The sequence below is a fragment of the Equus caballus genome, chromosome 23 (assembly GCF_041296265.1).
Source record: "Equus caballus isolate H_3958 breed thoroughbred chromosome 23, TB-T2T, whole genome shotgun sequence".
Classification (NCBI taxonomy): domain Eukaryota; kingdom Metazoa; phylum Chordata; class Mammalia; order Perissodactyla; family Equidae; genus Equus; species Equus caballus.
In genome coordinates this window covers 50,087,596-50,111,819 of record NC_091706.1, presented here as the reverse complement: position 1 = coordinate 50,111,819, position 24,224 = coordinate 50,087,596, and the positions used below count along the sequence as shown (strand labels likewise).

General features: G+C 34.5%; 1 protein-coding gene across 6 annotated transcripts in view; it reads right to left on the bottom strand.

Moving 5' to 3' along the window:
- The window catches only part of CNTLN (centlein), a 321,096-nt gene that overhangs the window by 91,435 nt on the left and 205,437 nt on the right, over positions 1-24,224 (bottom strand). For 4 of the 6 annotated variants that reach the window (XR_011431201.1, XM_070248231.1, XM_070248227.1 and 1 more), the window contains 3 exons: positions 23,146-23,326; positions 14,827-14,917; positions 14,522-14,745 (listed from right to left, as the gene is read on the bottom strand). Coding sequence is in view for 5 of the 6 variants with exons in the window: in XM_070248231.1 (XP_070104332.1) it covers positions 14,522-14,745; positions 14,827-14,917; positions 23,146-23,326 (496 nt within the window). In the remaining variant the exon portion in view is untranslated. The remainder of the gene's footprint in view (positions 1-14,521; positions 14,746-14,826; positions 14,918-23,145; positions 23,327-24,224) is intronic. The other 2 variants (XM_070248228.1, XM_070248233.1) reach the window with 1 other exon arrangement.

Below are 24,224 nucleotides of genomic sequence, written 5' to 3'. Positions count from 1 at the left end.
TATAAAACCACAAACTTGATGAGAAGAGAGAATTTATTTTATATTAGGTACCTTTAAATGCTATAGAATGAGAGTAGAGAATAAAAATTAAATATACAAGTACTGATGTCAATAACTTCAAACTTTTTTCAGAAAGATAAACAGTTAATTCAAATATATTAATTTTTCAAACTGTGTATTTACATTGTTTGGCTGTGGAAATCACAGAAGCCATATGCTGAAGTTGAAAATTCTTACCAAATACTAAAATAAACTTCCATTCCAATGAAACTAATAAGAACATTAAAATTATTTTCCTTGGCTAACTGTGACTGTATGTGAATTTAAAATTTTCAGAATCAAATTATTATATCTTAAATTTAATTCCACTATATTTAAAAGATTAAAATGTAAAATATATCAATATTTTTAAATTGCCTTAAAATCTGTGCAGGATGATTAGAGAGGACTCTGTAGTCACAATATAAGGTCCAAGTTTTAGACTACCACTTACTAACTATGAGCCTTGGGTAAGGCTTACCCCTGCAGTCTCTGTTTCTTTCTATAAAAAAATGGGATAATAATGCCTATCCAGATTAACTCATAGAGATTCTGGGTTTATCAAATTTTGAAAGTATCCCAAAAATTCTAAAGTGCCACAAAATGTTATGATATTTTTAAGTGCTGTAAATTTAATGTGTATGAAATATAAACATGTACTCATTTTATTTATACATTCCAATGAGTGATATCCCTTGTTCTGAAGATGATTAATTGAAGAATTCTCTCATGTGTACATTAAACTGTAGCAAATATAGTACTACAACTGTTGCTAGGGTTTACAATACCTGCTGCTAACAATTCTTGACTCTGTCACGGGGAACATCTATCATATGTAAAAAGCCTTATATACTAGCATTGTTGAAAAAGACTTAAAAGCAGATGAATAAGGTGTTGCCACTATGAATCCTCTGGTATATTTTTATTGTCTAATCCCACACTTGGTTAATATATTAAGTTTTAAGCAAATTTATTTTTAATTATGACTACAAAGTGGGTTTTTTCATTAAAAACTCTAGAATATAAAAATACAGAACCAAATATCTTAACATCTGAAGATATTTATAGGGCATCTCTATTTTCAAAGAATCTATAAAAACTAATTCATGATAATAAAGCTCAACTGCCTCAAATCTTTCATAGAACAAGAATAAAATAACTAAATTTTTAAAAAGTAAATAACAAAGAAGACCACAACAATTACAGTTTTAATTCATTTAACCTATCCACTACTTTGATTCTAGAAGACTAAAATAACCTTCCTTCCTTCCTATAATTGTGTATTTCTGAGAAAGCATAGTATTTATCTAGAAGGAACATAGTAAAGAAGAGCACAATATTTAGAGGCAGAAAACCAGAATTTGAGCAATAGATCTATAATGTACCAGTGATGTAAACACAGACAAATTAATTAACCACTTTGGATCTCAATTTAATTATTTTTTAAATGAGAATAACTACGTCACAGGTTTGTTATGAAGATTAAACAAGAAAATACCAAATATTTTGCAAATGATTCTAGTAGTCAAACATAAGCCACTGTACTCTTCACTCAGCACATTTTTAATGTTTTGTTTAATTCAAGATACCATATTTCATAGACAACAGAGTTAAAGATGGAAAAAAAAGAAGATATACAAAGACTGAAAGACTGGCCATCTGGCAGATTATATAAACTAAAAACATTTCCTATCACATAGAAATTCTAGAAAAACTATAAATGTTCCTTCCAGTGTATTGCTGAAAATCTAAGAGAGAAAGGGGAAAACTCCAGTGCTGGAATCCCAGGGGTGACTGAAGAGTGTGAGGTGTGGCAGTGCTCACAGGGTAGAGAGTTACCAGGGTTGGTAGCCTCAGGATTTGTGGAGCAGGAGGGGAAGCTTAAACTTTGAAGTGATGCAATGTCAGCTAAAGGGCAGACAAAAAACTGCCTGTTAGGAGGACACAGAGGTAATAAGGAAGTATGCCAGTATCTGATTAGGATCACAGGAAAGTGAAGAATCCTCAATTCTCTCTGCTTAGGATGTGTATGTCTGTGATTGTACCTTATATAGGCTTCAAATCTGAATTCATCAGTGTGGGCGAGGAATCCCTAATCCTCAGAATTAGCATAAATACTCATCACTGATGGATGGCAAAAGCAATTGGAAAACAGTCTGAATGAATGTTCCCAAAACACAGGTTTCAATGAACTACCGCAGAAAAAAACAGACCCTGCGAAAGTTGCACTGAGAATCAAAATTGTAAAACATAAGTAGAAACATCCCATCCTGGCTGAGGGTAAGCAGATGTAACAAATGAGAAGATCAGAATTTTAAGAACATGCAATGTGAAAGAATGTAAGTGATGTTTAAAATGATTAAAAATACAAAAGAAAACTGAAGCCCCAAGAAAAGAACCAAACTCCATGAAAACCAAAAAACCAAAACCAAAAAACGAAGGAGATTCTAAAAACTGAATTTGTATAACATAGAAATATATATATATTCAACAAAAATAGGATTGAACTAAAATATTAGACCTTAGCAATCTCAAAGAACAATACGTAAGATGTGGAAGGAATATCACAATATCACCTTGGGAGAGGGCAGAAATAGTGACTACTTTTAGAGTTTCTATTGGTTTAGTTTTTTTGTTCATTTAAAGAAATTCTACTTATTTCTCATCACTGGTTTGGAATTTATACACTTTCTCTTATTTTATATTTCATATTTGTTATCTCATCTTTCTGTGATGTCTTGATAACTCAGATTTTTTTTTTAGTTCACTAATTCTCTCTTCTGCCATATCTAGTTTGCTATTAACTAGTCCAATAAATTTTTCCTTTCAAAATTTTTTCTTCACTTTAAAATCTCATCAATCATTCCTGATAGTCTTTTATTGTTTCTCATTTTTTGTAATTAAGAAATTTATTTCTTTTAACATTTCATTTACTGCTATTTACTACTAACTATCTCACAGTTTCATTTTCTGAAGTTCTTGGGGGTTCTAATTTTGTTACTTGTTGTTTCTGTTAGCTGTCACACATAGTGGCTTGCTTTTGCACGCATGTGGTGATCTTTAATTGTAAACGCATATTCGCTTGGGAATTTTGTCAGCTTAAATTGAAGATACTTTCCTCCGGAATAGGTATATATCCATTTCTGCCGGGAGCTAAGGCAGTCCTAGATTAATGCTGACTCTCTGTCATCTCCCTGGTACTGCTGACGTAAGGCTTGTTACCCAGATCACAGACTGCAGTGCTGCAGTGGCATCTGCTCCCTGGGCATCTCTGTATCTTCTGTTTGTTTATTGCTCTTAGCTTATAGTTTGTTCTTCGTTGGGTGAAATGTGAGTGGTGCAACCTTGGAGATTTCCTCTATTTTTTGAAAGTTCAGCAATGCCTCAAAAGGTAATTTTTGGTCAAGATTTAGTTGTTTAAGTACTCTAGTAAGTCTCTTCCAGAAATATAAACATGTAAACACTATTTATGGCTACACAATACAGATATTTCTCATGCACGAGATCTCAGTACAGCTACTATTACAGAGTTCATTAGAGACATATTTCCATGTATTCCAGAAACATATATATTCAAAGTCTATTATATGGTTATATTATAATTATATCATAATTATTGTAATAAACTACGTACTGCTGAAAATTTGCTTCCAAATTTTTATGATAAGCAACACTGTGTGAACGATCTTTCTGCATCTCTGTGAACCTATTGGATTATTTTACTTAGATAACAATATAATCTAAATATGAAACTCCTGGGTCAAAGTGTATAGATAGTTAAAATTTTTATCAATATTCCTAAATACTGTTACTAAAAGTTGTGTCAACAACTGTCCCACCAAGAGTGTGTGAGTTCTTGTTTCCACAAACTCACCAATGCTGGGCGTTATGAAACTTTTTACTCTCCCAATCTAACAATTTTTTCTTGTTAATTTTATTTGCAATTATTCAAGCTTGATCACTGTGAGTTACTTCTTATTGAATTTATGAAAACAGGTGATGTTAAATTATTCTTTTAAGAACTGTCTAATCAACACCTTTGTACATTTTTCTACTGAGTGCTCATCATTTTCATCTTTTCTTTTTTTTTTTTTTAAAGATTGGCACCTGAGCTAACAGCTGTTGCCAAACTTTTTTTTTGCTGTGTTTTCTCCCCAAATCCCCCTCAGTACGTAGTTGTATATTTCACCTGTGGGTCCTTCTAGTTGTGGCATGTGGGACGCCGCCTCAATGTGGCCTGACGTGTGGTGCCATGTCCGTGCCCGGGATCCAAACCAGTGAAACCCTGAGCCACTGAAGCGCAGCCCAGGAACTTAACCACTAGGCAACCAGGCTGGCCCCTCATCATTTTCTGACACATTTGTGAGGGCTGCCATTCTTTCAATTATTTTGAAAACACTTTATTAGAACTTCGGCTACTTGTCACATATTTTTTAACATGCTCAGTGATGACAAACCTTGAAAAATGAGAATGAATTTCTTTTTTCCATACAGACAACCTTCATTCAAAACAGTATAATAAATAAAGTGGGTGATGTGTGCGTATAGGTATAGAAATGAAATTATAACTTTTTAAAAAATTGACAGTGCTACTAGAGTGAGAGCTAAGCCTCCTCAGAAACTATTTTAAGTTATAGAAATAACAGTATGTTTATAAAATTGACCTAATTTCTTCATAGTCATAATTTGAATGGTATTCCAACTATACATACTATTTAGTGTCTCTTTCTAGGTTGAGCCAGGACCTAATCTAAAGGGGAACCCAGCCACCTAATAAATTCTATCTCACTGTCTCCATTTAATTTTCTTCAAAATAATTTTCAGTTTGAAATCATCTCATTGATTGGTTTATATGTTTACCATTAGTCTCCCCTAAAATACAATCCCAATTTCATGAGCGCAAGGACATTCTCTGTTAATGATCACTGCTCTATCACAAGAAATAAAAATATTATAGATATTAATCCAATTATATAAATAATCACTTTGAACGTCAATGTTCTAAATTCCTAATGTACCAATTAAAAGACAGAGATTGTCAGACTAGAAAGAAATAAGACCCAACTACATATTGTCTACAAGAAACCTATTTAAATATAACACACATATAGATTAAAAGTAAATGGATGGGGGCTGGCCCCGTGGCCAAGTAGTTAAGTTTGCATGCTCAGCTTCAGCAGCCCAGGGTTTACTAGTTTGGATCCTAGGTGTGGACCACACACCACTCATCAAGCCATGTTGTGGCAGCATCCTATATAGAACTAGAAGGACTTACAACCTGGATATACAACTATGTAGTGGGGCTTTGGGGAGGAAAAAAAAAGAGGAAGATTGGTAACAGATGTTAGCTCAGGGCCAATCTTCCTCATCAAAAAAAAAAAGCATACCTTTAAAAAGAAAAATAAGTAAATGGATGAAGAAAAATATACCATGCTAACACTAATTAAAAGAAAGCAAGAGTAGCTATATAAATTACAGACAGAAAAGACTTGAAAGCAAAGAAATTTATTAGGGATAAGAAAGAGCATTACATCATGATAAAGGGTTCAGTTCTCCAAAAAGACACAACAATACTTGACGTGTATGCATCTGAGAAAAGAGAATCAAATTATGAGAGGCAAAAAGTAATAAAATTGCAGAGAAATAAATAATTCTACTATCATAGTTGGAAACGTCAATATCCCTCTATAAGAAATGGACAGATCCAGGAGCCAAACCGGTGGTGTAGTGGTTAAGTTCGTGTGCTCTGCTTCAGTGGCCTGGGGTTCGCACGTTCAGATCCTGGGTGTGGATCTACACATCGCTCTTCAAGTCATGTTCTGGCAGCGTCCGACACACAAAATAGAGGAAGATTAGCACAGATGTTAGCTCAGGGCTAATTTTCAGGAAGGAAGGGAGGGAGGGAGGGAGGACGGGAGGAAGGGAGGAAGGAAGATAGGGAGGAAGAAAGGAAGGAAGCAAGAAAGCAAACAAGCAAGCAAGAAAGCAAGAAAGCAATCAAGCAATCAAGCAAGCAAGCAAGAAAGAAATGGACAGATCCAGAATGCAGAACATCACTAAGGACATAGTTGAACTCAATGGGAGTTCACAATCAACTGAATATAACTGAACTCTATAGATTACTTCCCTCAACAATAGCAGAATACACATTCTTCTCAAGTTCATGTGGAACAGTCACCAAGCTAGACCACATTTTGGGCCATAAAACATATCTTAACAAATTTAAAAGAACAGAAATAATATAACGTCTGCTCTCAGACCACAATGGAATTAAACCAGAAATCAATAACAGTAAGATAGGCAAAAAATCCCCAAATATCTGGAGATTAAAAAAAAAACCTCTAAATAATACATGGGTCAAAAAACAGATCTCAAAGAAATTAAAAAAGAAATCACAAGAGAAATTAAAAAATATTTTGAGTTAAGTGAAAATGAAACACAATTTATCAATATTTGTGAGATGAAACGAAGCAGTGCTTAGAAGGAAATTTACAGCATTAAATGCATATATTAGAAAAGAAGAAAAATCTAAAATGAATTATTTAAGTTTCCACCTTAGGACTTTAGCAAAAGAAAAGGAAATTATATCTAAAGTAAGCAGAAAAAAAGAAATCATAAAAATTACAGCAGAAATCAGTGAAATTGAAAATAGGAAATCAATAGAGAAAATCAATGAAACCAAAAGCCGGTTCTTTGAAAAAATCAATTTGATCAGTCTCTAGCCAGGCTAATTAAAAAAAAAAGGACAGGATACAAATTACTAATATCAGAAATAAAATAGGGGATATAACTTCAGATTCTTGGATATTAAAATGATAATGAAAGAATACTACAAACAACTCTATACCGACAAATTTGATAACCTAGATAAAATGGACCAGTTCCTTGAAAGACACAATTTGCCAAAACTCACACAAGGAGAAACAGACAGTCTGAATAGGCCTATATCTATTAAGGAAATTAAATTGATAATTAATAACCTTCTAAAATGAAAAGCAGTAGGTCCATATGGGTTCACTGGTGAATTTTACTAAAATCTTAAGGAATAAATTATACCAATTCTCTACAATCTCTTTCAGAAGAAAGAAGCAGAAAGAATACTTTCTAACTCACTCTATGATACCAGAATTACCCAGATATCCAAACCAAAGATATTAAAAGAAAAGAAAAGAAAACTAAAGACCAATACCGCTCATGAACATAGATGTAAAAATATGCCACAAAATATTAGAGAATCAAAACTAACAATGCACAAAAAGAATTATACACCATGATCAAGCAGGATTTATCCTAGGAAGACAAGGCTGGTTCCACATTTAAAAATCAATGAACCTTTACATCCACAGGTTAAAAAATAAAAATCATGTGATCATATCAATAGATGCAGAAAAGCACTTGACAAAACCCAACATTCATTCACAATGGAAACTCTCAGTAAATTAGGAATGGAGGAGAACATCCTCAACTTGATAAAGAGTATCTACAAAAACCCCATGGCTAACAAGACACTTAAAGGTGAGAAACTTGAAGCTTTCCCACTAAGATGAAGAACAAGCCAAGATATCTCTTCTCACCATGGTCTTTCATCATACAGGAAGTCCTAGCTAAGCCATCAAGATAAGAAAAGGAAATAAAATGTATATGGACTGGGAAGGAAGAAATAAAACATCTTTGTTTGAAGATGATATGATTGTCTATGTAGAAAACCTGAAAGAATAGACAAAAATTTCCGGAACCAAATAAGTGATTATAGTATCATTGTAGGATGCAAGGTTAATATACAAAAGTCAACCCCTTTTCTATATACCAGCAATGAACAAGTGGAATTTGAAATTAAAAGCAAAATATCACTTACATTAGCATCCCTAAAATGAAAATATTTTGTTATATATCTAACAAAATATGTACAAGGTCTATATGAGAAAAACTAAAAAACTCTGATAAAAGAAATCAAAGAAGAAGTAAATAAATAGAGAGATATTCCATGTTCATGGATAGGAAGACACAACATTTTCAAGATGTCAGTTCTTCTCCATTTGATCGATAGATTCATTCTACCCCAACCAAAATCTCAGAAAGTTATTTTCAAAGATCCAAATTAGCCAACACATATTGAAGGAGAAGAACAAAGTTGGAAGACTTACACTACCCAACTTCAAGACTTACTGTAAAGCTACAGTAATCAAGACAGTGTGATACTGGTGAAAGAAAAGATAAATAGGTCAATGGAACAGAACAGAGAGCCCAGAAGCAGACCTACATAAATACAGTTAATTGATCTTTCATAAAGAAGCAAAGCCAATACAATGGAGATAAGTCTTTCTGACAAATTGCGCTAGAACAACTGGATATCTACGGCAAAAAAAATTAATCTAGACACAGACCTTACACCTTTCACAAAAATTAATTCAAAGTGGATCACAGATCTAAGTCTAAAATGCAAAACTAAAAAACTCCTAGAAGATAACATAGGAGAACTTCTAAATGACCTTGGGTAATGCAATCACTTTTTAGATACAGCACCAAAGGCATGATCTGTGAAAAATAATAATTGATAAGCTGGACTTAATTAAGATTCAAGACTTCTGCTCTGTGAAAGAAAATGTTGAGAGAATGAAAAGACCCATTCTGCCATAGACTAGGGGAGACACTTGCAAAAGACACATCTGATAAAGGACTGTTATACAAAATATACAAAGAATACTTAAAACTCAGCAGTAAGAAAGCAAACAACCTGGGGCTGGCCTGATGGTGTAGTGGTTAAGTTCAGCACACTCCACTTTGGCAGCCCAGGTTTGCGGGTTCAGATCCCAGGTGTGGACCTACACAACTCGTCAAGCCACACTGTGGCAGCAATCCACATACAAAATAGAGGAAGATGGGCACAGATACTAGCTCAGGGTCAATCTTCCTCAATCCAAAAAGAGGAAGATCAGCAACAGGTATTAGCTCAGGGCCAATCTTCCTCACCAAAAAAAAAGCAAGCAAGAAAGAAAAAGAAAACAAACAACACAACTAAAAAATGGGCAAGAGACCTGGGCAAACACCTTACTCAAGAAGACAAACAGATGGCAAACAAGCATGCGAAAAGGTGCTCCACCTCATATGTCATCAGGGATACACAAATTAAAACAACAATGAGATACCACTACACACGTATGAGAATGGCCATAATCCATAAAACTGACAACAAAAAATGCTGGCCAGGATGTGGAGCAATGGGAATTCTCACTCATTGCTGGTGGGAATGCAAAATGGTAAGGCCACTTTGAAAGTCAGTTTGGTGGTTTCTTACAAAACCGAACATATTCTCATTGTTCAATCCAGAAATTGTGCTCCTTAGTATTTACCCAAAGTAGTTAAAAATTTATGTCCACACAAACCTGCACACAGATGTTTATAGCAGCTTTATTCATAATCGCCAAAACATGGACGTAATCAAGATGTCTTTCAGTAAGTGAACGTATAAATAAACTGTGGTACATCCAGAAAATGGAATATTATTCAGCACTAAAAAGAAATGAGCTATTGAGCCATGAAAAGACATGGAAGAACCCTAAGTACATATTACTAAGAAAAAGAAGCCAATCTGAAAAGTCTCTATATTGTATTATTCCAACTATATGACATTTTAGAAAAGGTAAAACTACAGAGGCAGTAAAAAGATCAGCAGCTGCCAGGGGTTGGGGGGTGGGGAGGTATAAACAGGTGGAGCACAGAGGATTTTTAGGGCAGTAAATGGATATGTGGATGAATATATGTCATTGTACATTTGTTCAAACTCAAGGAACGTACAATACCAACAGTGAACTTTAGGGTAAATTATGGACTTTGGGTGGTTATGATGTATCAATTTAAGTTCATCAATTGTAATAAATGTACCTCTCTGGTGGAGATATTGATAATGGGGGAGGCTACACATGTGTGGGGGCAAGGGGTAAATGGGAAATCTCTGTATCTTATTCTCAATTTTGCTGTGAGCCTAAAACTGCCACAAAAAAATAAAGTCTTAATAAAAAATATATAATTTCATTGCTCATAAGTTCTACCTTAAAACTAGAACAGAGGTCAGCTAAGTTCTCTGACACTCTATAACAATGACTGCCTTTCTTCCAGTTTCCTATAATATGTTCCTCATTTCCATCTGAGACCTCTCCAGAATACTCTTAAGGTCCATATTTCCAGTATGCACCTTAAAACTCTTCCATAATCTACTCATTATCCAGTTCCAAAGCTGCTTCCACATTTGTAGGTATTTGTTACAACAGCACCAAACTCCTAGGACCCATATCTGTACTAGTCTGCTTGGGTTGCTATAACAAAGAACCACAAACTGGGTGGCTTAAACAACACACATTTAATTCCTCACAGTTCTAGGGGCTATAAGTATGAGCTCAGGATGCCAGCATGAGTCAGGTTCTGGTGAGATCTCTCTTTCTGGCTTGCACACAGTTACATGCTTGCTCTGATCCCTCATGGTAGAGAGAGCCAGCCCTGGTGTCTCGTCTTATAAAGGCATTAAGCCCATCATGAGGGCCTCTCCTCATGACTTCATCTAAATCTAATTACCTCCCAAGGCCCCATCTCCAAATACCATAGCATTGGGGGTTAGGACTTCAATATATGAATTTGGGGGGACACAAGTCAATCCATAACAATAATACACCTCTTGAAATACATTTTGTTAAACAAATATAGAGAGAAAATTAATAAAATAATAACTCACCTATTCATATATGAATGAATAATAAGGATCACTATGCTCTCTCTAAACACATTATCTCAGGGAGAGCTTTTTAGAAAATAAATTCACAGTATGTAAAATTCAGCAAACATTTACATTTGATATCAGTTGATACACACAATTATTTAATACCTAATATAAAGCATTCAAAAGATTTTCTAAAAGGTGCATTTATGGGTAGAGCTTCATTTTCTTTTACTAATATGGATTCTGGTAGTTTGCCTCTGTGTATCAATGCTCTTGAAATCTACATGATGACCTATATGTGACTACAAAGGAGTTTCCAAAGTCATAATACACTTAAGTAAAATTACTGGAAAAAAAGAGAATGGCATTTACATCTTGTTATTCTTAAGATTTGGGACTCATTTTTCACAAGTTTCACGTGAATTCTGAGTAAGGTTCTTAATTCAAAGAACTGAGCATTCAAACTGAAAAAATCAGTCAATATTGTTAGCTTTAATATATTTCTATACCTTGATGTTTACTTTTGCAATAGAGAATTGAATATGTTAGCAATAGAAAATGCATTGCTTTAATTAGAAAATAGTTTTAAGAAAATTTACCTTAAATATATTTTACTTTATTGAGTTTAATAATAATTGAAGTTAAGTGCTTCATCTAATAGTAGGTTCTTTATACACCTAAAAATGTTATGTAGCTCTTACATTTTTACTATAATATTTAACACCTAATCAATTTTTATCTTAGCAGTAGCCTTTATTAATTTGGAAAGAGAATTATTTTTATATCATTCTGTCAACAATGAATGTAATATCAGCAACATTCATGCAAATACTACATGTATGTATATATTCCTATTTAAAACGAACATTTTAAAAAAGTTTTATTGAGATATAATTCATATGCCACATTCTTCACCCATTTAAAGTATACACTTTAGTTTTTTTTTAGTATATTCACAAAAGTGTTCAACTACCACAACAATTTTAGAACTTTTTTTATTACTTTAAAAAGAAATGTACACTTTAGCAATCACTCTCATATTCTTCTTCCCTCCAGACCTAAGCAACCACTAATCTACTTTCTGTCACTATGGATTTGCCTATTCTGTATATTTCATATAAATTGAATCATAATTTGTGCTCTTTTGTGCCTTGCTTCTTTCACTAGGTATAATGTTTTAAAAAGTCATTCATGTTGTAGCACGTACCAATACTTCATTACTTTTTGTGGTTTAATAATATTCCACTGTGTGTATAAACCACAATTTGATTATCCAGTCATCAACTAATGGACATTTAGATTGTTTCTGCCTTTTGGCTATTCTTAATAACACTGCTGTGAACAATACTGCCTTAGTATTTACGATCTTCTTGTACAGAGCCTTACAGTAAGACAGAGGTGAAAGCTTAGGCTTTCTCACCTTTTCCTGAGCATGCACACAGCTCCACAAATGAATGTGTCCTCCAGATTCCCAGGAATATATCAGAGCTTTTCAAAACTCTTATGGACATCTCATTCCCAAGTTTTTCCTTTTAAGCTATTTGGTTAATATATTTTTTGACCTAAACTGGAATTCATCACCTCAGGCAGCCTGAAGTTAAAACACTTGCCTGTACTAGTTTGTGACAATCCCATCCATCTACTCCCTTGCTAGGAAGAAGGCTGTTCACACTGAACAAGATCAGAATCATCTTTTTAATTGACGTCTTCTAGGGAACCATCGGACAGGTTAAATGATGACAATTATTTGGGAATGAGGCTTTAAAGGAGCTCCAGCTCTATTCTGCTTCTTCCGGTAGCTGCCAGGCTGCATGGGGAACATGGACCATAATTTTTTCCCAGGCTACTGCTGAGCTGGGAGAGTGGGGGATGGGACTAAGGCAAATTAAATGCCACAAATTTTCCTGTTCTTATTTAGATTCAGCTATTTTTATTGAATAAACACTCCCTGGATCATTGCAAGTCTTTGGTTAATTTCCAGAGTTTCATAGAGGAATTAAAAGTGTTCCTCAATAAAATGCTTTACAGTTTCGGGTAAAATACTTTTATTTGATCTTGAATTTTTTTAAAAAATAAGGAATTCACAGTTTAGAAAACTTGTAACTACCTTGAGCCAGCAATTAATTGCCTTAGGAATACTACCCTGACTCTTAGAAGATCAGGTTTTGTACCCAGTGTTATGAAAATGTTGATTCCTGACAATTTTTGCCCATTTGTTTTCACTGACTTTATGGAGGAGTAAATATTCAAAGTCCTTACACTAATAGTGATACATACCACAACATGGATGAACTTTGAAAACATTATGATAAGTGAAAGAAGCAGACACAAAAGACCACATATTGTATGATTCCATTTATATGAAATGTCTAGAATAGGCAAATCCATAACGACAGAATGTATATTAGTGGTTGCCTAGGGCTGGGAGAGATGGAGGAATAAAAGGATGATAGCTAAAGGGTACAAGGTCTCTTTTTCAGGTTATGAAAATGCTCTAAAAGTGATTTTGGTGATGGTGGAAGAACTTTGTCAATATTGTAAAAACCACTAGATTAAATGAGAGAATTGTATAGTATGTGAATTACATTTCATTAAAATTATTCCCAAAAAATAATAATAGTGGGTGATTTGAAAGACAAGACAGAAAATCAGCAAGGATATGGAAGAGTTGAACATCATTAGTAACCAACTACACTTAATAGGTATATATAGAGAGAGAGAACACTCGACGCAACAACAGCAGGATACACATTCTTCTCAAGTGCACATGGAACATTCTCCAGGATTTACTATCTATTAGGCTACAAAACAAGTCAATACATTTTTAAAAAACAGATCATAGAAAGCAACGTCCAGTGTAAGTTTGGAACATGGATGAGGTTTGGGTATAAGGCTACTCTGGGAATGAAGCCAGAACACAGTCCTTGTTGGTATAACTAGTATAATACTAATCCATTATAATTAAAACATTTCTAAGTATTGCTTGAATTGAAGAACTAGACATTAGAAGTAGAGAATTTAAGTGTAATTTACAATTATGTGTGAAAGTGCTTTAAAAATTATTTCCTAAAATAATGAAAAGAATTCTGTGTAAAACAACAAATTTCCAACAAATCATTCCTTATACAAACAAGTATGTTTAAGAATGGAGACTTAAGGAACAACCAATATTTTCTTATTCATTTGCTTTAAAATTAAATTATGATAACCAGCAGGAAGGTATAATGTGTCTAAAAATTGTTGCAGAAAACTCAATTCACCTGAGTAAAGGAAGCATAGATAGTTATAGGAACACATTAAGATATATTTATATTAAAATCTTCACATTTTATACTGGTATTTGCAAAGAGGAAATGAGGCAATTACTAGCTAATAATGTGATTTATAGTGATAAATTCAAAGTTTTAGACATGGACAAATGGGCAAGCTAAATGCATTTATGGAGCCCGCATTTAAAATTCAAGATATAACGCAATAAAGATCATATAAAAATGTTAAGAAGAGAAAAACTAAGTGGAAAAGGAATGATAGTAAAGTGTTTGGAGTTCTCTTTCTCATGTAGATTGTTCCTTATTGTAGACCTTAATAAAGAAATCTAAGTATTAAACTGAGTATTAAACATTATTGAGCAGTGCCTGGGAATTTTTTTTAACGCATAGCCACCTCTATCACAAATATGAACCAAACAACACATGTAAAACAAAATATCTGACTTTTATAATATACTCTATTATAACTATATTTTATTTAATTAACTTTATTTTACTTTACCTTTATAGTCTGTCTACTCGTCTGAAATCGTTGATCAGATGCTTGTTGCTGCTGAAGAAGCTTTTCATTGACTTCTTTGTATTCTTTAACAGACAATTCTGCTGTTTTTCTGGCATTCTGAAGTACACTGTTTTGTTGTTGCAAGGATATAATCCGCTCTCGTAATAAAATAATACTGCTACTTGATTTCTGGGCAGTTATATTTTTCCACTTTTCTCTGTTAACTATAAAAATAATGTGGTTCATAATATTTCAAAAATCACATTAAATTAAAACGATATTGTTAATTTCATATGCAGTCTTACCTCTGGTAGGAAGTGTTGTGTGTGAACTCTTTTGAATATTATCATTCTTCTTTTGAAAAGTTGGTTTTTTGGCATTCTTGTATTGATAATCCTAAATTTGAAGGTTTCATAAAAGTTAATTACTCAATAACAACCTCAAGAGAAACAACATAATAAATAATATTTCTTTACTTAACACTATATTTATTTATACCAAGTTAAAAGAAAATCCAGGCAATAAAATTCTATAATTAATACCAAGAACTCATCATATGTACACTAAAGTTGACCTAGCAGGCAGAATTTAGAAATACAGGGCTGGTCTGGTGGCACAGTGGTTAAGTTTATTTGCTCCGCTTCAGCAGCCCAGGGTTCACAGGTTCAGATCCCAGGCGTGGACATACACACCGCTCTTCAAGCCATGCTGTGGCGGCATCCCACAGACAAAATAGACGAAGACTGGCACAGACGTTAGCTCAGCAACAATCTTCTTCAAGCAAAAAGAGGAAGATTAGCAACAGATGTTAGCTCAGAGCCAATTTTCCTCACACATACAAAGAAGAAGTTACAAATACAAAATCAATCCCAAAGTAGTAGAAATTTAATCTAGGGACAGTTTAAAAACCTAGGGGTGCACACAGTAAAGGCAACAAAAATAAAATAAGAATATTTAATAACTTGTTCTCTGGGAATCTAGGTCCTTTTCTCACTACCGTTCTCTGTTGCATGTAGACTAATGAATCCCTTCTGATAAATGAAGTTAAAATGATGTTGATGATAATAAAGTAACTTTCCTCGAAGTGGTATGTTTTCCTCATGGCATTTCCATGCACTGAGGTGAAATAAAATGAAGCCATGTTGACTTTTTTCTTTTTTTTTAAAGTCTTTCCTCTCCATCTCGAATCTTGCATGCTGCTTTCTAATGCTGGTTACGGTGGGACTGTGGGGTTTTTTTTCCTTTTTTAAGATTGGCCCTGAGCTAACATCTATTGTCAATCTTTTTTTTTCTTTTCCTCCCCAAAGCCCCCCAGTACGTAGTTGTATATTCTAGTTATAGGTCCTTCTGGTTGTGCTATGTGGCACACTGCCTCAGCATGGCTTGATGAGTGGTACTAGGTCTATGCCCAGGATCCAAACTGGCAAAGCCCTGGGCCGCCAAAGCAGAGCATGAAAACTTAACTACTCGGCCACGGGGCCAGCCCTCTCTTCCAAAATGTTTCACCAATTTTAAAAGCTTTCCCAAAGCAAAATTTTAAATAGGAATATCTTCCAAAAATATCATAAATCCTATTAATAAAATATGTGGTCTTGTTTAAGAATTTGTTGGCTGGGAAACAGAAACAATATCAATCTGGAAAACTATGTCTTTAAAAAATAAAGAAGTTTTTTTCAAAGACCCCATTTCAGGAACAAATCAATAATTACAGTAAAAATGGAAGGAAAAAATAAATTTGATCCAATGTTACTTTGACAACAAGCCATATATTTTATGTTCATAGATAATTAATTATACTATATTCTATATAAGGTATGGCCCTAAAGTAATAAAATTGATTACCTAACATAAATACCAGAAACTCCTGTCTAAGGTAAGCTTTTCCTTTAACCAATTGCCTTCTTTTAAACTATGTTTCATTTCTCAAAATATTTTTGAAATGCTTCATTTGAACTTGTCTTCAGCAGCAGGATATAAGATTATTTTTTAAAATGTTTCATTGCTTTATTAAGACTCAAGTGCCAATCATGTACTGAGCACTTAAAAAGATCCAAAATAGAACTACAAAATTACCAATATTAGTCATTAGACTTGGTATCAAATTAACTGGACCTAAAATAAAAAAGAACTGGGCTTTCATTTCCAGTATTATTATTGACTAGAAATTCAAAACAGTTCTCATATTTTGAAGTAAGCACACTTAAATGGCTTGCTAAGAGCACTTTTAAAAAAGCACACTTTTAACATGGTAAAATGTCAAGAGAAATGCTGCGGCCAAAAATGAAGTGAAAACAGGAATCCAGAGAGACAAGTAACCAACAATGTGGCCAGCAAAATACAGAAAAAGTGATAATCCCCAGTGGCCTTGAAATTCCATTTAAACAGCAACAGAGACTACAGAAGACAGGAAAGAAAGCCCAGGGCCCAATTCAAGAGAAGAAATTTGAGGTCACAAAGCTAGGACATTCTGTGTATCAACAGTCTGTACTTTTTTTATTGCTGAATAGTGTTCCATCATATGGATGTATCACAGTTTGCTTAGCCACCTAGCTATTGCAGAAAATTTTGGTTGTTGCCAGTTTTCAGCTATTAGAAATAAAGCTTTTATGACCTTTCGTGTATAGGTTTTCTGGATAAAGATAAATTTTCATTTCTGTGGGATAAGTGTTCAAGAATGAGATAGCTGGATTGTATGGTAAGTGAATGATTATTATTTTTTTAAAAGAAACTGCCAACTGTTTCCCAGACTGCTGTACCACTTTATATTCACACTAGTATTGTCTAAGAGATCTAGTTTCTTTGCATCCTTGCCAGCATTTGGTATTGTCACTATTTTTTATTTTAGCTGTTCTAACAGATGTATATCTCTTCAGGGTCTTAATCTGCATTTCCCCAATGGTTAGTGATGTTGAACATCTTTATACGTGCTCATTTGCCATCCATTTATCCTTTTCTGTGAACTGACTGTTCATGTCTTTTGCCTGTTTTCTAATTGGATTGTTTGATTTTCTACTACTGAGTTTTGAAAGAAGTCTTTATTTATTCAAGATATGAGTCCTTTGTCAGATATATTTGTAAATATATTTTAAAGGATAAATTGTGGTGTATTCAGGTTTGTACATACTTCCTCTCAGTCTATAGCATATCTTTTTTATCCACTTAATAGGGCCCTCTACAGCAAAAGTTCTTAATTTTGATTAAATATAATTTATTGATGTTTTCTTTTAGGGATCATACTTTTGGTATTATGTCTAAAAACTCTTCAGCAAGCCCTAAATCCCAAAGATTTTCTATGTTTCTCTCTAAAAGTTTCATAATTTAATGTTTTATATTTATATCTGTGATTCATTTCAAGTTAATTTTTGTATTAGGTGTGAGGTTTAGGTATAGGTCCATTCTTTGTGTAGGGATATCCAATTGCTCCAGCAGTATCTGTTGAAAAGACCATCCTTCTATTGAACTGCTTTTGCACCTTTGTCAAAAATCAGTTGTTCATACTTGAGGATCCATTTCTAGGTTCTCTATTCCATTAAGTAAGCAATAAACCTTTTCTTTCCCTCTTAGTGGGTGTTTGCGGTCATCAACCTTGACATCAAACTGAGTAGTGGAGACTGATGTCACCCTCTGTGGGGCAAACACAAAGTAGTTATCTTATTTTTTGGTTAAAATTTCCATTTGGTTCTTTTTTATATCTTCTACCTGTTTATTAAGACTTTCTATTTCATTCTTGAGAAGTTCTATTTCTTCATCTGTTTCAGGCCTATCTGTAACTGCTTGCCAAAGCATTTTTATAATAGCTACTTTAACATGCTTATCATATAGTTCCAACATCTGTGTCATCTTGCTGTTGGCTTCTGTTGACTGTCTTTTTTCACTCAAGTTGAGGTTTCCCTAGGTTCTTGGTATAATGAGTGATTTTTAGTTGTATCTTGGATATTTTGGGTATTGTGTTTCAAGACTCTGGATCTTATTTAAATCTTCTGTTTTAGCAGGCCTCCTCTGATCCCACATGGTGGGGCAAGGAGGCACCACTTCATGTTGCCAGCTGAGGAGAGAAGTCTAGTCTCTGCTGACACCCTGCTTGGAGAGGGGCACCTCATTACTGTTTGGTCGGGCTCCCCAAAGGCCTCTGCTGATACCACCCTGGTGGAGAGATCAAGCATGGCCTTGTTTCTGCTCCTCATTTGGCCTCCATCGAGAGGGGTTAGGAGCCTTTATAGATATGGGAGGTGATGAAAGTCCTCAACTCTGTACTTGGCCTCTGAAATCACCCTGGTAGGAAGGGAAAGGGCCATCTCTTTACTGCTACATGGGGATGGATGTCCAGCTCCCTTTGTGCCCTCCAATTACATGGATGGGAGGGAGTCTTTACCATTGGCTCCTCACTGATGGGTTGGGGGGCGGGCAGGGATGGAGTGCTTCCTCCTAGCAGGTAAGAGTGAAAGTCTAGGTTCCCCAGCAGGTCTTCACTGATGGGGGTAGAGGTAGGGTTATAATTTTTTCCACGGGTTGGCTAGAATAGGGCACTTATTGTACAACAGTCTTCTGTCTTGTTGGGTTATCCCTTTCCTGGTATTTTGATTAGAAAGAGCAGGATTTTACTGGGGGCTCTTATTGCCTGACCTACTGGCATTTCCAAATTGCAGGTTTCTTCAGCATTCAGGCCAGGATATACGAGGCAGAATGAAAATCCAAAGAACTCACCAACCTTGTTGTTTCTCAAGTCCTGAGATCCCTAGCTGGCCTGTCTTCTCTCTATTTTTCAGAGTCCTCTTATTGGTTTATTATCAATTTATATTAATATAGTCCCTATCATAATCCCACAGGGTTTTTTGTTAAAATTGACAAGCTGATTCTAAATTCATTTTGAAGAACAAAGAACCAAGAATACCGAAGAGACTCTTGAAGAACAACAAAATGGGGCACTTGCTCTATTATAAATCAAGACTACTATAAAATAACTGTAATGAGACAGCATGATATAGATAAATATACTGATGGAACAGAAGAAAAAGTCTAGAGACATATCCACAAGTATATGCAAATTTGATTAACAAAGGTGGCACTGTTGGAACACAGTGGCAAAAAATGAGAAACTTACATTATATGCAAAAATCAATGCCAGACAAACGTGAAAAGCAAAACAGTAAAACAGATAATGCAGAAGAGGATAACAAGGAAGGTATTATAAGAAAATATCTAAGTTGGAGAAGGTAAAAAATTATTATACAGAACACAAAAAGTGCTATTCATACACGAAAAAATGAGATAAATTTGACCACATTAGAATTAAGATGTTCTGCTCCTCAAAAGACACCATTAAGAAGACCAAAAAGGGGGGCCGGCCTGCTAATGCAGTGGTTAAGTTCACACATTCCACTTCGGCGGCCCAGGGTTCACCGGTTTGGATCCCAGGTGCGGACACAGCACCGCTTGTCAAGCCATGCTGTGCTAGACATCCCAAATATAAAATACAGGAAGATGGGCACAGAGGTTAGCTCAGGGCTGGTCTTCCTCAGCAAAAAGTGGAGGATTGGCAGCAGATGTTGGCTCAGGGCTAATCCTCAAAAAAAAAAAAAAGAAAAGAAAAAGAGCGAAAAGGCACAGCATGGAGTAGGGTAAGATATCTGCAGTGTATATAACCAACAAAGGGCTCATAAATAAGAACTGCAAATGAATGAGAAAAATACAGACAACTTATTTTTAAAATGGGCAAAGACTTGAAGAAGTAATTTACTAAAGAATTCCAGAGCCAGCCCTGATGGCCTAGGGCATAAAGTTTGGCACACTCTGCTTTGGCAGCCTGGGTTCAGTTCCAGGGTGCAGAACCACACCACTTGTCCGTCAGTAGCCATGCTGTGGTGGCAGCTCACATAGAAGAACTAGAAGGACTTACAACTAGAATATACAACTATTTACAGGGCTTTGGAGAGGAAAAGAAATAAAAAATAGGAAAAGAAAATTGGCAACTTCTCAGAGAAGGAAAACAATAGAAAGAATAAACAAATGGGACTTCATCAGATTAAAGAGCTTCTTCAAGGCAAATGAAAACAGGATTGAAACAAAAAAACAACCCACTAACTGGGAAAAAATATTTGCAAGTCATATATCTGACAAAGGCTTAATATCCTTAATATATAAAGAGCTCTCGCAACTCAACCACAAAACATCAAACAACCCAATCAAAAAATGGGCTGGAGACATGAACAGACATTTCTCCAAAGAAGATATACGGATGGCCAATAGGCACATGAAAAGATGCTCATCATTGCTGATCATCAGGGAAATGCAAATCAAAACTACACTAAGATATCACCTTACACCCGTTAGAATGACAAAAATATCTAAAACTAATAGCAACAAATGTTGGAGAGGTTGCGGAGAAAAAGGAACCCTCATACACTGCTGGTGGGAATGCAAACTGGTGCAGCCACTATGGAAAACAGTATGGAGATTCCTCAAAAAACTGAAAATAGAACTACCATACGATCCAGCCATCCCACTACTGGGTATTTATCCAAAGAGCCTGAAGTCAGCAATCCCAAAAGTCCTGTGCACCCCAATGTTTATTGCAGCACTGTTTACAATAGCCAAGACGTGGAAGCAACCTAAGTGCCCAGCAACAGACGAATGGATAAAGAAGATGTGGTACATATATACAATGGAATACTACTCAGCTGCAAAACAGAACAAAATCATTCCATTTGCAATAACATGGATGGACCTTGAGAGAATTATGTTAAGTGAAATAAGCCAGCGAGAGAAAGATAATCTGTGTATGACTCCACTCATATGAGGAATTTAAAACTATGGACCAAGAACAGTTTAGTGGATACCGGGGGAAAGGAGGGGTGGGGGGTGGGCACAAAGGGTGAAGTGGTGCACCTACAACATGACTGACAATCATTAATGTACAATTGAAATTTCACAAGATTATAACCTATCAACAACTCATTAAAAAAAAAAAGTTAAAAAAAAAAAAGAAAATTGGCAACAGATGTTAGCTCAGGGTGAATTTTTCCCAGCAAAAAAAAGAATTCCAAATGGTCATTGATTACAAGAAAGTACTGAACACCTTATTAGCAATCACAGAAGAGCAAATTAAACCCACAACAATACACCTCAACATACATACAAGGTGGCTGAAACGAGAAAGACTAACATATCAAGTGTTGATGAGGAGCAGTAAAAATCTTCACAGTTTGCTAGTGGGTGCAACAAATTGGTACAACACTTTGGAAAATAGCATTATCAACTAAAATCTCAGAAACACATCACCTATGGCGCAGTAATTCCACCCCTAGGTATTTCATTACAGAAATGCCCACACTTGCAATAGAAGACATGAAGAAGAATATTCATTACAAAACTATTTGCAAGAAATCCAAAGTGAAGACCCCAAAATTCAGCAGTAGAATGGATAAAATGTGGTATATTTAGACAATGAAATATTATATATAATAATGAAAATGAATGAACTCCACATAATTTTGAGCAAAATAAGCCAGTCCCAAAAAAGACATACTGTGTAGATTCCATAAAGTTAAAAATAGCCAAAATTAACCATAATGTTAAGAGAGATAAAATTATAAAGAAAAAGAGATGAGTGAGGAAATTAAAGATAATGGTTATCTTTGGGGTTAGTGAGAAGTTCTAATATTTTCCAAATACACTTGCTACAGTTTGGTCAACATTTATTTCCTATGCACACTGTCAACAATGTGCATAGATCTATCCAAAGTAGTTTATACTGCATTCTCTTATTATATGAATGGAATTATGAGTTACTTTTATTTACAAACTCATTAAGCTGCACATAAATGACTGCAACAAAAAAATTCCCAACCAAATCACATGTGGCAAAAGAAGAGATTTGTACAAAATCTATTTATCACCCAATCAATCAATCAGCAGGCAGTGAGCATATAATTCTTCATCTGAACTTACTCTGGTGGTATCTAAAATAGACTTTTCTCATCCTTGAACTTTACCCTCCAAAATTCTGGCCAGATCTCAAAAGATAAACACTTTTAGATTTGATTTTAAAAGAACCCTATAGGTTAATTCAAAGACCATCTGATTTTTTTTTACAACAAAATAAAATGATCTTTCACGTTTTTCACTGATTTATGCTGAATAGGTAAACCTTTTGGTGACATGATGTAACAGTGGTAAGAATTATTAAACAAGTTGTTTTGGAACATTAATTTTTTGAGATTTAAAATACATTGGGGCATTAGGTAGAAATCAGAAGTTTAAAGACTTAGTTAGACTGAAATAACTTTATCATCGTGAAAGCTAACATAAAAGCACAAGTTTCTTCACTTGGTATATTTCATTACCTACAAACAATAACAAGCTTATTATCACCTTTATTTTTTTTGCTGAGATATAAATACCTTAAGATTTATACTTAAGAGAATAATAGCTCTTTTTATTTTCTTCTATGCAAAAGATTATAACAAACTGGTAAATGAAAATTAAAAAGTGAGTATTTTCACTGCATACTTCAAAGAAAACAATTTTTTAAGGATTCAAATTAAATCAATAGCAACAAAAATTGATTTAAGTTATGAAGCATAAGATAAAAACCGCTTGTAATTAAGCAAAATTGTGTCATATACCTTTGGGGTCTTGCCATCTATATTTGAATATATTTGTACTATTTCTTTTTGTTGTATTTGGCTGTCTTGCGTTTGGTCACTTTCCTTCTGGTCTCTTCCATCTTCTATAGGACTTATTTTCTGGGATGTTTCTACAATAATAGTTCCCACATTTTGAGAGGTCTGTGTTTCAGAATCACTGCTTTTGGAAAAAAGAGGAGACACAAAATCCAAGAAGAAGAGTTGTTAAATGTACCTCTTTTAAGTTCAAGACCAAATAATATTATAGTACATATTGCATATAAAGCTGGAAGTTTAATTTGAGCATTTACTGGTTCTTAATGTTAAGATAAAATTAGTCTAAACATATTTTAAATTATAAAATCTCATCAAGAAATTAGATTGTCTTCTATAAAATGCCTATTGGCATCACTTCTATAGTATTTCTCTAAGTGTTAACTCAGGAAGCACATATTTTAACACTTCCAGGGTTGGAGCACTCACTACTCTCCGAGCCAGAGCAGAAAGGTTTAACATTTCTAAACAGAAAAGTTTCTCTTAGTCTGGGACAAAATTTGAATCTCTGAGGCTTTCACTCATTGAGGCCAGTTCCATCTCTTATGGCCATTCATCATTCAATAAAATACTTGTTAAGCACCAACTATGCGTCAGACACTTTTCCGGACACAAGAGATAAAGCAGTAAGTGAATAAAGTAGATAAAAACCGCTGCCCTCACGTAGTTTTCATCCTTGTGGGGTCAGGGGAGAGGTAACAAATGAGAGGAATAAGTAATTAAAACATATAGTATGTTAATAGTTTGTGATAATGAGAAAAAATAAAGCAAGGAAGGAAGATTAGAAGTGTTGAGGTTGAGTAGAACATACAAGTAAGTCCAATTCCTTTTCCATGTAAATGATTTTTCAACTATTTGGACACAGTTATATGATGCTTGAGACATCTCTAAGAAAAGCATCCTCAGCTTGTTCAAATATTCCTAATATGTATGCTTGTGAGATGTTTTCCCACCCTGGTCACTCTTGAATGTGCTCCAGCTTATCTTGATGGAGCATTATGTCCAGAATTCAATTTCATATAAGT